Below are 16,337 nucleotides of genomic sequence, written 5' to 3'. Positions count from 1 at the left end.
ATTTATCTTCACTAAATTTTTATATATATTCAAAGAAATTGAAACGTGTGCCATGGTTCTGTATGGCATGCGATAACACTGTCATGCCATGGCTCTGTATGGTGCATGTGCAGTGTGCGCTGTTTTACAGAAAGTGGCGTGGGTTTGTTATTCTGACCGGTTCGACATTTTGTCGGAACACCGGCATCATTTAGGATTATCAATATTTTTTCATTCATTGGGGACATAATTGTACCGGAGTTTATATTTTAAGCACAATGTTGGTTTTATTTTTTTATAACAAAAAAATTTTCATTAACGTTTTGATATCCATTGTATTTGTCTGACTCATTCTTAACTGCAAAAAAAAAAAAAGCCCTTGGGGAATACAATTTTTTTTTTGTTCAATAATGGACTTTTGTTGAATAGAATGGAACAAAATTCTGCCAGTCCCTATTGAACCAACTGAATTTCGATCCATGTATGGCCAGTCTTAGACCCAGCTCACTTACATGCGATACAGGAACCAGTTCGATTCCAGTACGGGTTCTCGCATTGTATATCACATGCTGGTGGTTCACACTGACATCTGTGAATCGCTGTGGGTGTCAATGCAAGGTTAATGACACTCTCAGATCGGTTCGCAGATTGCAGCGCAAAACTGCCAAATGGTGCAGGAATCTGATCACATAAGTGTGAACGCCCATGCGATCCAATTCCAGTACAGACCAAAAAAGGGTCCTGCACCATTTTGGTGCGAATGCCATTTAAATTCAGCCAGACAATTTGGCTGAATTTGCATTGCATGTGATCTGCACAGTAGTGCGGTGCGAATCAGGTGTGAACCCAGCTTTACTCCATCTCTAAAGGCAAAAATAAACATCTAAGCTCTACAAGAAATCTTACAAAAAAGGACAATTGAAAAAAAAAAAAAACAATGTGATTCAGAAGAAGCACAATAGCATTGAACAAGGAGTAGTATCTTGTAGGGGTACTGACTGTTACACTCATCACTGTCTGAAACCAAAAGTACAGATAAAGTGTGAAACAACTGTATGCATAGGAAGTGGGATACAGGCTGGAGAATAAAGGATTTAATGTAGATGATGCATAGCCAATGGGCTAACTGTTGATTACTGAGAAAAAGGCTACATAGCCAATGGGCCAACAGTTGATTACTGAGAAAAAGTAGGAGAGATGAAGGATGTAAGAGAGGAATGAAGGAGAATTAAAATAAACAGCAGCAAGAAGAAATGCTACTAATATGCCCAGAAGGGAGAATGAGAAAAAATAAATATTAAAGAATTATTGGATGCATTAAAACAAAAAAGATTTACAGTACATGTGAAAGAAAAAAAATAATGGAGGGCTGAGTACCCAAATAGGGATCCCAGATGGGGCCATCTTCCTGGGAATGTATGGTGGTTGTGGTTTCAGTTTCCATGGCAGGGAGAGGTGCTGCACCCAGAAGGCAGACCCATGTATGGTGATAAGCAGAAGCCAATATGGCACCTGAGGCTGAGCTAGTGGTCTGGTGTAATACAAGGCAGAAGTGTAGGGTCATGAGAGGAGACTGCGTAGAAAGTGAGCAAGGAATGCTGCTTTGTATGGTATGGGGACTGGGGAGCCAGGTGCATACAGTCCCCAGCAGTGTCTGAGAGGTCTCGACCTGATCATCGACAGTTTTTGGCCAACATGCAAGGTGCCATGATCTGCAGTAGGGCTCTATAATTTGTGTAAGGAATTATCTAATAAACTTGGGCTCCACCACATTTTGCAATTACAGTGTCTTCATGTCTTTATGCGGGTTTTGATTTTGAGAAAGGAGAAGAGAGATCCTTCCAGATCTTAGAGGTTTCCAACTAAGAGTGGACTTCAGTAGAAGGTAACCTTTGAGAAAAATTCATTTTATCACATAGTAGTTCAAGATTTAAACATCTCTGAAAAGATACAAATTGACAGAAAAAAAAGTAATATCAATAAAAATGGTAAGACTAAGACACAAATGCAAAGTATGTATAGGGTATACATTTATATACAGTAAAGAATTTAAACAAGGGGATAATATTACTACTGTACTGTTCAACCGCACAGTGGAGAATGTTAACGTTTGTAAACAGAGCTCTCATTAGATGACTCGGTTCCCAGACCTAGTGTAGTGGTCGGCTCTCTACCATATGTTTATTGCAATGACCAATCCCAACGTTCACAAGTGCAAAAATACCCTTGTTTACATTGGAGATCCCTCCCCTTCCTCCTAAAACAGCGGAAGAAATACGGTAGTAGTAATTATCCATGAAGTTTTATGAATGGTCAGCAGCATCAGAATAACCAATTCCTCTGCGGCCTAAAGCCAAATGACCACAAGGCCGTACCAGCGTCATTCTGGGTGGACATTGTATGACATCGTCCTGCAACGGGCCACACTGAGGCGCTATCTATCACTGGCAGTGTCCACCAGACACAGCCAATGACTGATCAGTGTACCAGGCCACTGGCAGTACCATGTGAGCGCTGTGATCAATCACAGCAGATCAAATGACAATTGTAAATGCCAATGGGTGGCTTCCCTTACTGTAATGCCATTAATTGTGAACAATTGTGTTGCTAGCTGTGATTGGTCAGAGTGATCACATGGTACAGAAGGGCCAATCACAGCACATCTGTACCATGTGATTAGCTGTGGCCAATCATAGCTAATCACAACAATGCACACTGAATGAATACATTTCATTCAGTAAAAATGGTTGCTTATAAACATGAAATTCACTGGTATAAGCAATCATAGTTTTTAAAAAAGAAAAAAAAATCCTAATCGCTTCCCCAGAGTAGTACAGTGTTACTATGGTAACACTGTATTGCTCTGGACACTGTCACCAGTCAGTGTCCCTGATCACCACCACACCAGTTATATGATGACGCTGTACTGCACTGGTTGGTGACAATATGTAAATAAAAAAAAAAGTGAAATATTTTTTTCATTTTAATTTTCCAAAAAATGACAACTTCAAAAAACTCGCCAAGCCTTGGACTATCTACTTTCCAAAAAGGGGTAACTTGGAGGATATTTGTTCTGTCCTGGCATTTCGGGCCTCAAGAAATGAGATAGGCCATCAGTACATTAGGATTGTTAAACTTTATATATATATATATATATAAAACATAGTTTGTGGACACTAAGTGCCGGTTCACACTATTGCGGCTGCGGCGATCGCATGTAATATCGGAGCGCACTGCTCCTTCATTACATGCGATCGGCTGTGCGGTGCGAATTCAGCCATACACTTTGTATGGCTAAATTTCCACTGCACCCACACAAAAGTCGCACATGACCCTTTTTTTCAGCCGCATCAGGATCGGATCGCACAGTGGTTCACACTTGTGCGATCCGATCCTGTGCGAACTGTAAAGATCGCACTGCGATATGCGATCAAACTGGGGGTGTCGTTAACATTTCATTGACACCCCCAGCGTATCGCATATGGCAGTGTGAACTGCCAAGGGTGCGTTTGCGATGCGGGAACAGGCTGCGAATTCGCAGCCTTCTCGCATCGCATAAGTGTGACCCGGCACTCATAATAATGATTTGGGTTATTTTCACCAGCGAAATGTAGCAAAATGAAGAAAGAGATTATTTATTTGCACAGTTTTTTCACAGAAACAAAAAAAGTGTTTGTTTTTTTTTCCAAAATTTTTGGTCTTTTATCATTTATTAACCAAAAAAAATTAAAAACTCAGTGGTGGTCAAATACCACCAAAAGAAAGCTCTATTTGTGTGGGAAAATGATAAAACATTCATATGTGTACAGTGTTACATGACAGTGCAATTGTCATTCAAAGTGTGACAGCGCTGAAAATTGGCCTGGGAAGGAAGAGGGTGAAAGTGTCCAGTATTGAAGTAGCTAATAGTGAGGAATTTTTATTACCCCCCTTCCTCCCTCCTGTACATCTGCTCGCTATCCTGTCTCTGTATGTGACTTGTATATTACCCCTTCACTTTCCTTATCTTGCACATTTACCCCCTCATCTCCATCTTGCAATGTATGTGAATGTTAATTAACCCCTTCACCTCCTTCCCCTGTCTATGACACATACATTAGTGTATCTAGTGCACCATTACTAAGCTTCTTGGGTTGTTGTCTGTTTTCCAAAAGGGATCATTTTGGGGGTTTCTATGCTATCCTGCCATTTTTATTCAATATTTTTTTCATAACCGATAGTAAAGGAAACAATTTTTTCAATTATGTTTTGTCTGTTTTCCTTTTATATAGTAAAAAAAAAAAAAAAAAACAGTAATTTTTAATATCACCAAAAACAGCTCTGGCTGGAAAAAAAAATATAAAATTTACTTGAATACAATGTTGCGTAACTGAGTAATTGTCAGTGAAACTATCACAGCACTGGAACCTGAATAATAGCTTGTTAATGGAAGGGAATTAGTGGTAAGTACTCAAATGGTTAAAGAGGAACTTTACTTCCCCCTTCTTAAAGCGGAGTTCCACCCAAAAGTGTAACTTCCACTTATATGCTTCCTCCCCCCTCTGGTGCCACATTTGGCACCTTTAAGGGGGAGGGGGGGAATGGGTACCTGTTTTTGACAGGTACCCTTCCCCACTTCCGGGAGACAGCACCGCGCCGCTTTCCCTTTGGAAGTTCGGCCCCCCCCTCCTTCGCTGCCGGGCCAATAAGAAAGCGCAGCGTGATTCGCCCATGCGCAGTAGGCCGAGAGAGCCGATACGAAAATCAGCTTCGGGTGCACACATTGCGGGCTTCCTGGACAGGAAAGCTCTAATATTTAAAAGTTCTAATATTTAAAAGTCAGCAGCTACAGTATTTGTAGCTGCTGACTCTTCATTTTTTTCCTGGGGGGCGGAACTTCTCTTTAACACCTTTTATCTGTTATGCAGGGCTGTGCTTGATACATATGCACACCTGTCCAGCAAATCCAGCATTGTACTGCTGTGATCTGCCACACCCATTGTTGCCATCTTGGTCCTCCTCAGTCATCAGGAGCCAGCTGCCTCTTCTGAGCTCAGGCAGCAAGCCCCAGATGATGTGTGCAAGATCTGCCCACCGGCTGATGTGTGCCCTGCTCCTGTAGTCGGGGCTGGAGTCAAACATTTTGAAAAAAAGGTAAGCAAACAGGAAAAAAAAAAACGAAAGGCCCGTACACACGTACCGATTGTCAGCCGAACGATCGGCCGTCTTTTGTCCAGTGCTGTCGTGTTGGTTGAAATGTGCTCTAGACTGCACACTAATTTTGTCGGCCAACAACAACCAACTTCAGAAGTGATGTCATGTGATGGTTAACTTTCCGTGTGTTTTTTCTTCTCTGAGCATGCCCAGCCTTGCTCATCTGGCTTTTGTCAGCCGAAATCTGTACTGACTGACGAACAATCGGCCGGTGACGGCCAACAAAAATCTTTTTAGCATGCAGACCAGATTTTGTTCGGCCGAAAAGTCGCAGTCGGTTGTCGGAAGCATCATACTAACAAGCCGACAATCGGCCGATCGGACATTGGCCGAACATTTACGGCCGACAAGCGGTACGTGTGTACAGGGCTTTAGTGTGTTTTATTCATTGGGGATGATTAATGCAGTGAGCTTAACATCTTCCTGACCGCCCCACGCAGATATACTGCAGCAGGGTGGCTGCTCTGCACTGCATTACGTATCTGATACTTGATCAGAGCTTCCAAGTAGGGGGCATGCTGCCCCAGCTGTGCTGTGATTTTGTTACAGCACAAGTCGATCAGTGGGTGCTGGCCAATGATTGATCGCCGGTACGTGCTGATCGGCTCCTTCATTCAGGGAAGGGATAGGCAATCTGACAGGCGATCTTGCTGTTTTGTTTCCCTGCAAAGCAGGGAAAAAACAACAATATTTCTTAGTTAAAGCAGCACATATTACACACTGTTAGGCGGGCATTTAACCCCTTGATCGCTCCTAGATGTTAATCCCTTCCCAGCCAGTTCTATTAGTACAGTGACCGTGTATAGTATAAGCACTGATCATTGTATTGTTGTCACTATTGATGTCAGTGTACCCCCCCCAGTCAGCATCAGCTAGTGTCAGGTTGCCCGCCGTACCATCAGTGTTGCACTATAAGTAGTTGATCACCGCCATTACTAGTATAAAAAAATAAATACAAATTCCAGTATCTATATCTTTCCAGATGCTATAACTTTCACGCAAGCCAAATATAATAAACTTCTTGGGATTTTTTTTTTTTAAACCAAAGACATAGCAGAATACATTTTGGCCTAAATTCATGATTACATTTTTTGGATATGTTATAAAGCCGAAAATAACAAATATTGTTTTTTTTTTTTTTCAAAATTAATTGTCTTTTCTTAATTTATATCGCAAAAAAAAAAAAAAAAACCCAGTGGTGATCAAATACCACCAAAAGAAAGCTCCATTTGTGTGAAAAAATTATAAAAATGTAATTTACAGTGTTGCATGACCATGCAATTGCCAGTTAAAGTAGCGCAGTGTCGAATAGCAAAAAATGCTTTGGTCCTTAAGGGGGGAAAATCTTCTGGAAGTCAAGTGGTTAAATTGTAACTTAACTTTTGAGAAAAAAAAAAAACAATCACCTTTGGGTGAGCATGGCACATTGCAGGGATTTTAACAAACGTATTGCAGATTCCTACCTGTTTCTGCTCTGAAGTAATAGCTGTTTGTTTGCTCATGTCATGTGCAGAATTATTCTGACTAGGAGGGTTTGGTTCATTATAATCAGCTAGTACACTCTCGGTATTCTGATAAGAATATAATTGCAGGGTCTTCATCCTTGGAGAGCATCTCCCCAAAAAACCCCATTAGACTTACTGGTAACGGTATTTCCATGAATCTTCCAGGTCAGCTACTTGGAGAGATTATTAGCTCTGCTCTCTTCAGGAAACAGAAATCAGACAGAGTTTAAAAGGCCCCTCCCCTTTCATTGACCCTTTTGCAGATCAAGAAAACCTCCACCTAAGTGCATAAGGCAGAGGAAAAAAGGGGAACCTAAGTAAATCACCTCCACCAAGATAAGAAAACATCCAGTGCCAACAGAATAGGATGGGAATCCATACGCTGTCTTGGAAGATTCATGGAAATATCTTTACCGGTAAGTGTAACGGAGGTTTTCCCCCTTCATCCTCCAAGACAGCTACTTGGAGAGGATAAGCAAGATTTTATATCTTAGGAGGGACCACAACCTGTAGCACTTTCCTTACAAAGGAGAGGTCCTGGCTGGAGAGCATCTGAACATTTGTAATGCTTGATGAAAACATGAGAAGCTAACCAAACCACACCCTTGGATATTTCTTCCCATATTGCTCCTGCTCCTTCCGCCCATGATGCGGCCATGTATCTTGTAGAATGATCCATAATTCTGGCATGAGGAGTACTGAGGTACTGTAAGCTTCGGAAATCGTCCACTTAATCCAATGGAGCTCCTGGAGGCCTTAGGACCCTTGCTGGGGCCACTAAATGAAACTAGCAGCTGAGAGGAACTACTCCCTGCGACACAAAACACAGAGAATAGAAAAGGAATCAAAACTTTATTTTTTCTACCAGCTAAAGACTCTATGATTGCTTTATACCAACACCCCTTCAAGGAGAAGGGAAGACCAGAACAGCAACCCCCCCCCCCCCCCCCCACCAGAGAGATCTGGTGATGGTCTATCCACCTTTCCTCCCTACCTTCAACATGTTTATCCTATCTTTTCCCCTTCCTTTACTATTAATATACATTAATCTAAAGCGCCACCAACCCGCCATTCTCCTCTACAGATTTAACCTCAGTTAGGAGGGTTTCATTGGCCATTGTATCAAAGCTATTTGCACTTTTTGTTCCCCCGACAAATGATCCTAACCTAGCTAAACATGTTTTGAGCTTTTTTTTTAGCCCCACCCTTCCTTCCTTTTTTTTTTGATTCTTAAAATGCCCTCTTTATTACCTACTGGTTTGGCTTTAACCCAGTTATTTGATGTCCATTATCAGCTGATTGATACATGCTGCCTTCCTTGACTTTGGGCAACAGCCCCTAGGCAGGCAACCTGCTGTACCTGTAATATTTATCCGACTGATTGTTACAACACATTGATTGTATTAAAACATGATTGACCCATTCCTGTATTGTATGTTCAAAAACTTTTTTTTTTTAATAAATCTTGTTTGGAAAAAAAAAAAAACCTGCCAAATCTTACCGTAATTTTTTTTTGTGACCAATTTATGGCTATTTAAAATAGTATTAATAACTTATTCTGAACAACCCTTCAGTTGTAGGATGCACCTCCAAGCTGTCAAATGGTAAATCCAAGGGTTTGGATGGAACACTGGCCCCTGCAAGAGAAGGTCCCTTCAATCCAGCAGGGGCCGTGGGGGAGTTGTCGATAGGGTTCTCAAGGTTGAGAACCAACTCCTTCTGGGCCACCAAGGGGCTATCAGAATTACCTCTGTCTGTTCCTGGATAGTCTTCTTGATCACCAGAGGCAACAGCGCCAAATGCAGTAGGGTAAATGAAGGACGGAACTTCCATGTAAAGGTCAGCACAGCTGTCCCTAAAGCCTCCATCTCTCTTTCCAGAGAGAATGCTGCAGGCTTCCTATTTTGACTGGACGCAAAGAAATCTACTGAGGTTACTCCCCATTAGCGTGATCTCCCAGAACAACTCCCAATTACTGTCGATGATTCTCACCCGACTCAGTCTGCCAGTATGTTTGCTGTCCTGCTGATGTGGACTTCCCTGATTGAAGCAATATAGTTCTCTGCCAGCCTAGTATCTGCAGGGTTAGACAACAGACTGTCCGAGCGGGTGCCGCCCTGCTTGTTGAGGTATGCTACTACCGTGGCATTGTCTGAAAAGACCAATACCTCACTTGCCAAAATCCTTGGTTCTAGAGCTACTAACGCTTTCCCACTGCAAGGAGCTCGCTGAAATTGGATAGCTGGACTTCCTCCTCTGGAACTGAAGAAATCACCTGCTATGACTCCCATAGAGAGATCAGATCTAACATGGCATGCTTTCTCTTCTGGTCTCCCAGCAGTTGGGTGAGAAAAAAAAAACTTTTTAGGCGGGGGAAGTCTGAATTATAACAGGTAACCTGATTTTATAGCCTCGAAGATAAAGGAATTTTCTGTAACCTCTACCCATTTTTTGGAAAAAAGGGTCAACCTTCCTCCCACCCCTAACCTGGCGTTATTGCAAACTTTTGGCAGGGGTGAAGGAGCAAAGATTGCCACCCCTTTGGTTTTGTGCTATTCAATTAAGGGTCAGGTTCCTCCTTTCCCTGTTAAGGCACATTCTACGAGAGCGCTTAGTGCTTCCTGGGCCTTCCGTCATCAGGCGTCAGTGGTCCAGATTTGCAAAGCGGCCACCTGGGTGTCTGTACACACATTTACCACGTTTTACAAGGTGGATGTTTTCCCATCTGCAGATGCTGCGTTTGGCCACAAAGTTTTGCAGGCCGCTGTGGCAGAAACTTCTGCCTCCTGAAGGTGTAATTTTCTGGTAGGTGAGCTCCAGTTGTTCCTGGTTGAGCTCCTGGTTTACCTGGTTGGCTAAGTTTAGCCCTTTTTTGGGGGAAGTATGTTTATTGCCGTGTTTTTTTTCCACCCCTCATGCTGACACTGCTTTGGGATGTCCCATCGGTCAAAGAAGATATGAAGCAGTGTCCGTCAATGAACGAAAGAGAAAACTGGATTTTTGTCTTACCGTAAAATCCTTTTATCTTATGTTCATTGACAGACACAGCGCCCACCCCTCTGTGGAGTTGGGTTATGTGTTCTTCTGACACTGCTTGTTACAAAACTGAGATCCTAGAGCAGGAAGTGGTAGTATACCCCCTGAGACTGCCCTATAGGCGTAGTCAAACTTTTGTTAGCCCTTTTCCGCCTAGTGTCCTACTCCTAAGAAGAGCAGCATAACTCATCAGTCAAAGAATATATTAAGCTGTGTCCGTCAATGAACATCAGAGAAAAAGATTTTATGGTAAGACAAAAATACATTTTTTACCTCACTGTACCTTGGGGGCAGTGTTGGAAGTGGATGCAGCCGCTGGATCAACTTGAGCGGGTGCTCCATCCACAGGGGTATCCTCACTATTCATGGTGCCAGGAACCCTACGTTTGCAGGGCTAAAAAAAATCAGCAGCTGCCACCTAATGAGCAGGCACTGCGCCAGTAAAGGGACCACAGTTGTCAAGCCTCGGGCGCTGGTGGTGCAAGCAGCGGTAACCCAGTCCAACTGATCAATCAGACCAGCGGTAAACAAATAACCCAGTGTCCAAAAGTGTGCCACGTCACTTCTGGTTTTGGCACCGTCTTACCACCCCACCGGAAGTGCATCATTGAACACCATTTTGGAACGCCCCACAGTACTCCCGCATGCACCACGGGCAGGACATACAGTACTCAAGGGACTCAAACGGACACTAGGCAGCGGAAATTGCCTTAGTAACCAAAAACAGAGGGGAACCCTTTAGGTTGAGAAAATCAGCAGACAATGCCACAGCCGTATGAGAACCTAAAAAGGTGGTCCGAATGCTAACCACAGCTACTAAAACCTAAAGAAAATTCCTGGAGGGTCTGTAAACATAAAACAGCTCAAGGGAAGGGGAGGGGCCTTTTAAACTCTGTCTGATTTGTGTATTTCCTGTAGAGGGAGGAGCCATTCACTTCTCCAAGTAGCTGTCCTGGAGGATGAAGGGGGAAAATAAAATTTTTGTTGCAAAGGATGCCTAAAACCTGACTTAGTGCAGAATTCTGGAAAAAAAAACAGTGAGCCAATCACCACAAGCAGGAAAGTACATTTTTTGAGGCGTTTTGCACACCAACGGCTGCAAGTTTCCATATTGCATTGAATTGTATAGAAAATTACAGCACTGCAGATTGAAAAGGACAGGTCAATCTTAACAAACATTAAATTACAATATAACTTACTCTATTATTAAAAGATTGCTTGTCCTTTAATCAATCTGCAGTCAGGTTTTAGGCATCCTTTGCAACAAAAATTGTATTTTCCCACTTTATCTTCCAGGACAGCTACTTGGAGAGATGAATTTCTCCGTCCTCTATAGGAAACACAAATCAGATAGGCCCCTCCCCTCCTCCTTGGTTGTTTTGTGTTTTCAGACCCTCCAGGAGTTTTCTTTGGGTTCTGGTAGCTGTGGTTAGCGGACCCCCCTTTTTAGGTTCTTATACTGGTTGTGGCTTTATCTGCTTTGTCTGCTTGGTGTGCAGAACGCCTCCAAAAATGTAATTTTCTGTTTGTGTGATTAGCTCACTGTTTTTTTTTCCAGTACTCTGCATTAAGTCAGGTTTTGGGCATCCTTTGCAACAAAAAATGGTATTATTGGTGAGATGCTCATGTAGGATTAATCACTTCTAAAGGGATGCAGACAGTGCAATTTTATTCTTTCAGAATACTGAGTGCACTTTATAATTATAATGAATCAGACCTTCCCATTGAGAATAATTCTGCACAGTACATGAGCAAACAAACCTGTATTACTTTAGAGCAGAAATGGGTGGGAATCTGCAATAAGTGGGGAATTTTTTTTCCATATGGTTTGGTCATGTCCCCTCGTACAGACCTATTGGCGGGCGGTGGTTGTTGACATTCATACAATTGGCGGAGTTACACTTGACACAGACCCATAAGTTCTTCTTTTGGGGATCACTGACAACTTACCTACTAATAAGCACACAAAACTGTTAATATTTTACGCGGTATATTATGCTAGGAAAGTTATCTTGTCCAAATGGAAGCCGCCGGACCCATCGTTGATTTCAATGTGGAGATCTATGATAAATACAACATTGCCTCTATCAGAGGCGTAACTAGAACCTTCAGGGCCCCGATGCAAGAAACCATGAAGGGCCCCCCAGACCCCTGGCCGGGGCCCTTCCCTTCAAGCCCGGGGCTCTTCCCACTAATCCTGGGGCTCTTTACTCTCATTGCATGGCCTTTTATTATGGTCCCGCATCAGGATCCTTTCACAAGTTCTGCAGTGGGCCCCCTTCCTGCAATCTTGGGGCCTCCCCACAGTGGTGAAATCAGGGCCCGGTCGCAAGTGTGACCTTTGAGATCCTAGAGGTTCACCCACTGTTTTGCTACCGGGCCCCCTGGAGCATGGGGCCCGGTAGCGATTGCAACCCCTGCAACCCCTGTAGTTACGCCCCTGGCCTCTATAAAAGCTGACCTATATAGGACGTAACTGCCCGAAGAAGTTTGACAAAATATAGTCATCATGGATACAGGCTAGACACCTCACAGTGTGGGATAATTGATAAGAACTTATTTTATGCTGTATAGTAATATTTATTATGGTCCCTTACCTCGGCTTGTCCTGGTTCTCCTCCCTATTGGAAGATTTCCCCTCTATTACTGTTCTGGGGACAACCCAAAATTTGGGATTTTCTTTTATTTCCAATGGTAATGGCAAACAGGACAAATAGAGAGTCTCCCTAACGAGGACACAGACGCAATAAAACCTGTCAGGGGTTATAATCCATCTCTTATCTAAACTAAAAAAAAAAAAGGTTTTGCCTTTAGCTGTAATTTATGAAGGGAAGCTCAGCAATGGCAGCGTCCATATTTTCTCATTATAGGTTTCACTTCACTTTTACATACAAGCCCACTTTCAGCTAACTGCTAGAGTGAAGGTAAGACTTGTCTTATAAAAAAACTTTCTTTTGCTATAATAGAAAAGAATAAAATAAAAAGCTGGACGTGTGTCAGGAAAAGTCCAGCTTCTCCTGAGCCCTGTGACTGACAGAACGGGTCACGTGACGAGCGGCGCCACTCATTGTTATGGAACGTCTCCACAGAGCACTCTGTTCCCGGAGGGAATCTCACCAAGCACGCACACCGGAAGTGATGTGCCTTTAGTTACCTTGGAGACTAAACCGCTACCTTATCCTGATAACGATGGCGGAGGATTCGCTAAAGACGGTAATCTAGATCGCCCCTATGTAGCCCTGTTTGTAGGAGGGGGAGTGGGGTGTAGGCTGCCCCCTGCAGTATAACCTGGAGAGATGTCTGGAATATAGCCCAGTCCTGTAGTGGTGGGGAAATCAGACTGTTGTGTGTAGTGGTGGGGAGGGTATAGAGGAGGAGGAGGGGATGTTATTAGAAGGAGTGTGTTGTGGTGGTCGGTGAAATCTAGAAGACTTCATATACAGTAAATGACTTGTGGAGAAGATGTATGTTGTTGATATACCTACAGTGTGTTGATTATGTTGAGGTCATCTCTGATTACACTAATCCCTACTTAGATCCCTGAGCACAGCCTGACCCAGGATCCGGGGAGCGTTCCATAGATGCAGGCTGCTGTCCTTCAACACTTCGCCCATCCAGATTCCACGTTGTGGGAACGAGCCTTCTTGCTTGCAATATACATACAGGCAGTTCTGGCAATTCACTTCATTGGGTTGCCTTATGCCGTTTGTCACCCTAAGGCCCCTTTCACACGGGCGTTCCGTATGTCCGTATATCACCCCATCCGTTTGCGGGTGATATACGGACATAATGCATGTCAATGGGATTGCGGATGTCAGGGGATGACCATCCGCTGACATCCGATTTGCGTCCTTTCAGTTCTGTTCCGTTTTTTGGAACGGAACAGAACCCTATTTTTCTTCCGTTTATAAAAACGGAACAGATGCAAAATCGGATGTCAGCGGTGTCATCCGCTGACATCCGCAATCACATAGACATACCTTATGTCCGTATATCATCCGCAAACGGATGGGATGATATGCGGACATACGGACCAGATGACACAAGTGTCATCCGTGTCCATAAAAAAAAAAAGTGCCGCAGCAGACGAAATAAACTGAGCGGCCGTGTGAAAGAAGCCTAAGGGCTCTTTCACACGGTCCGCCTCCGCAGGCGGATCCGTGTTGCTCAGCGGGGATCGATCCGCGATCCCCGCTGAGCCGGGCGGATGACAGCTCCGTCTCCGCTTGCAGAGCGGAGAGGGAGGTGTCTCAGCACCCGCTGCCCTCTATGGGGGATCGGAGGAGAGCGGACCGCTTGTCCGCTCTCATCAGATCCGCTCCGCTCCGATTACTGAACGGATGGAAAAATAGGGTTTCCATCCGTCCAGATTTCAGCACAGGATCGGATGCGCATGGCAGCGGGTGTCAGCGGAGGTGACCTCCGCTGACACCCGCTGCCCCATAGAGCTGCATGGAGGATCCGATCAGATCCGCCTAAAAAACTGACAGGCGGATCTGATCGGACCGCCCGTGTGAAAGAGCCCTTAAGGAGCACCTGCTCCTTTTTTAGCGGCAAGCTTAGCACGATTTTTAAACTCACCCTTTACCACACTATTCTGACAAGAAACAATTGTACCAAAATAGTATTGCGTTTTGGGGTGCTATTAAGAATAAGGGCGCCCAATAACGCATTGGGCTTTTCCTGTGGTTTGGAATAATGGGCAGAATCTCAGTGTTTCTGCCTGCAATTCCACATTGAATAAATGAGCAATTTGCGCAACCAATACAGCAGCACAGTATGGCCACAACAGAATTAGGGAACAATGTGCCACATCCTTAATAATTGTGTCAGATTATAAGAAAAAATTTGGTGGACTTTAAAGGCACAGATAGGGATGTAATAAAAACTTTTTTATTGATTGACATATAAAAACAAGGGACAACCCCTGACAAAAGGGGAATATTTTTTACATATACAAAATAACAAAGAAAGTGACACAAAATGCTTGAACAATAAGACTTACATAAGTATCAATAATAGAAAGAAAAAATAATCATTGCATGATACATAAGACAAAGTGGTAACTCCATACTATACATTACATCCTACAAACTCGAAGATAGTGCCGAGGGGTGACACTATATGGATCCTCGAGTGTAGTTGATATGGCCTTGGATGAGAGATGATTCATGTAGCCAGATGCCCATAATAGTATTGCGTTTTGGGGTGCTATTAAGAATAAGGGTACCCAATAACGCATTGGGCTTTTCCTGTGATTTGGAATAATGGGCAGAATCGCAGTGTTTCTGCCTGCAATTCCACATTGCCTAATGTGAACGGAGCCTTAAAGAGACATATGATCAAAGCTATTTTGGTCTTACTTCTCTTCTGGGTCACAGGAGTGCACTTACTTTTTCTCTCCTGTGAGATAGAATCAGCCAACAGTGGGTTAATGTCTGCTGTCAGCTGATGTCACAGAGCGGCTCCAGACTCTGGAAGGATCTCGACCATGCTGTCAGGATTGACCCAGCTGTCAGACCAGGGATCCCCAACCCCTTGGGTACAGACCAGTGCTGGTCCATGGCCTGTCAGACACCGGGCCGCACTGCCACGGAGAGGACAGAGGCTGCTTGTTTACATAGTGGCTCTCGCTGCATCTAGTGGCAAGTGACCAGCTCAGGGCTCCCACTGATTCTGCATTATAGTAATTAGAACTATTTCATTATATATTACAATGTAGTAAAAGAAGTAATCTGATTCATTTATCCTGACACCATATTGAGCATGGTGTCAGGATGACTGAAGTGCCAACCCCAGCCAATCACCTGACAAATCACCCGCCGCTGAATCCCCCACACCCCATTTGACACCTTCCCCCATTCACCCAAGTTCTGGTCACATGATAGCTTATGGGTGACATCCTATGGCTCCCTCGGAATTTACAGCCACTATCAAGTAATCCCTACACAGAGCTGCAGGATCACATGACAGGATCGGACCAGATTGAAAACAGGTAAGTACACAGATCTTTTTTTATACAGATTAGGCAGAACAGGTAGGAAGAGGGGAAGGGGGACATTTTTAAGACTAGTTATAGTTAGAGTTTTCTTCCACTTTAAAGAAGAAATACAGCCAAAGCTCATCCTTTGGATTACAGAAGTGCACTTTGTTCTGCACTCCTGTGACACGTTTTCAGCAGATACTGGGCTGAAGTCCACTGTCTGCTGATGTCACAGTGCCAGTCCAGGCTCAGGAAAGATTGTGACCATTTGGACAGGATCCGCCCACAAACCTTGATCGGCACCCAGCTCAGTCCTCTCAGCGAGCTGCTGAGAGCCTGAGCCAGCCACTCGTGCCCCCTCACAGCCCAGCGCTTCAGTGAGCGCAGAGAGGGCAGAGCAGAGAGCCGGTGTCACCAGCTTTCTGCTGACGGAGCTGTGAGAACCGACCGATCGGCGGTGTTTGATTGCTCGGTTCTCAGTGTTAGAGCTGGTGGGGGACAGATGCAGCATTGGACTGATTCTGCATCCAGCCAGTTAAGTATGATTCTACAAAAAAACGAAACCCATACTTCTCTTTTAAATTTACCCAAGCTAAACAAATTATAAAAATCATATCAAATCAAACAGGCTTTTGCTTTAC

General features: G+C 43.8%; 1 protein-coding gene across 1 annotated transcript in view; it reads left to right on the top strand.

The window, feature by feature from the left end:
* Positions 1–12,805: 12,805 nt before the first annotated feature.
* BBS4 (Bardet-Biedl syndrome 4) overlaps positions 12,806–16,337 on the top strand; it is a 48,389-nt gene continuing 44,857 nt past the window's right edge. The window contains exon 1 of the mRNA XM_082257128.1: positions 12,806–12,926. Within this exon, the coding sequence (XP_082113254.1) occupies positions 12,903–12,926 (24 nt within the window). The 5' untranslated portion in view covers positions 12,806–12,902. The remainder of the gene's footprint in view (positions 12,927–16,337) is intronic.

The sequence above is a fragment of the Pelophylax lessonae genome (assembly GCF_965119305.1).
Source record: "Pelophylax lessonae genome assembly, chromosome: 4".
Taxonomy (NCBI): Eukaryota; Metazoa; Chordata; class Amphibia; order Anura; family Ranidae; genus Pelophylax; species Pelophylax lessonae.
The sequence above is the reverse complement of the archived record's forward strand: the minus strand, read 5'-3'. Positions and strand labels throughout refer to the sequence as shown.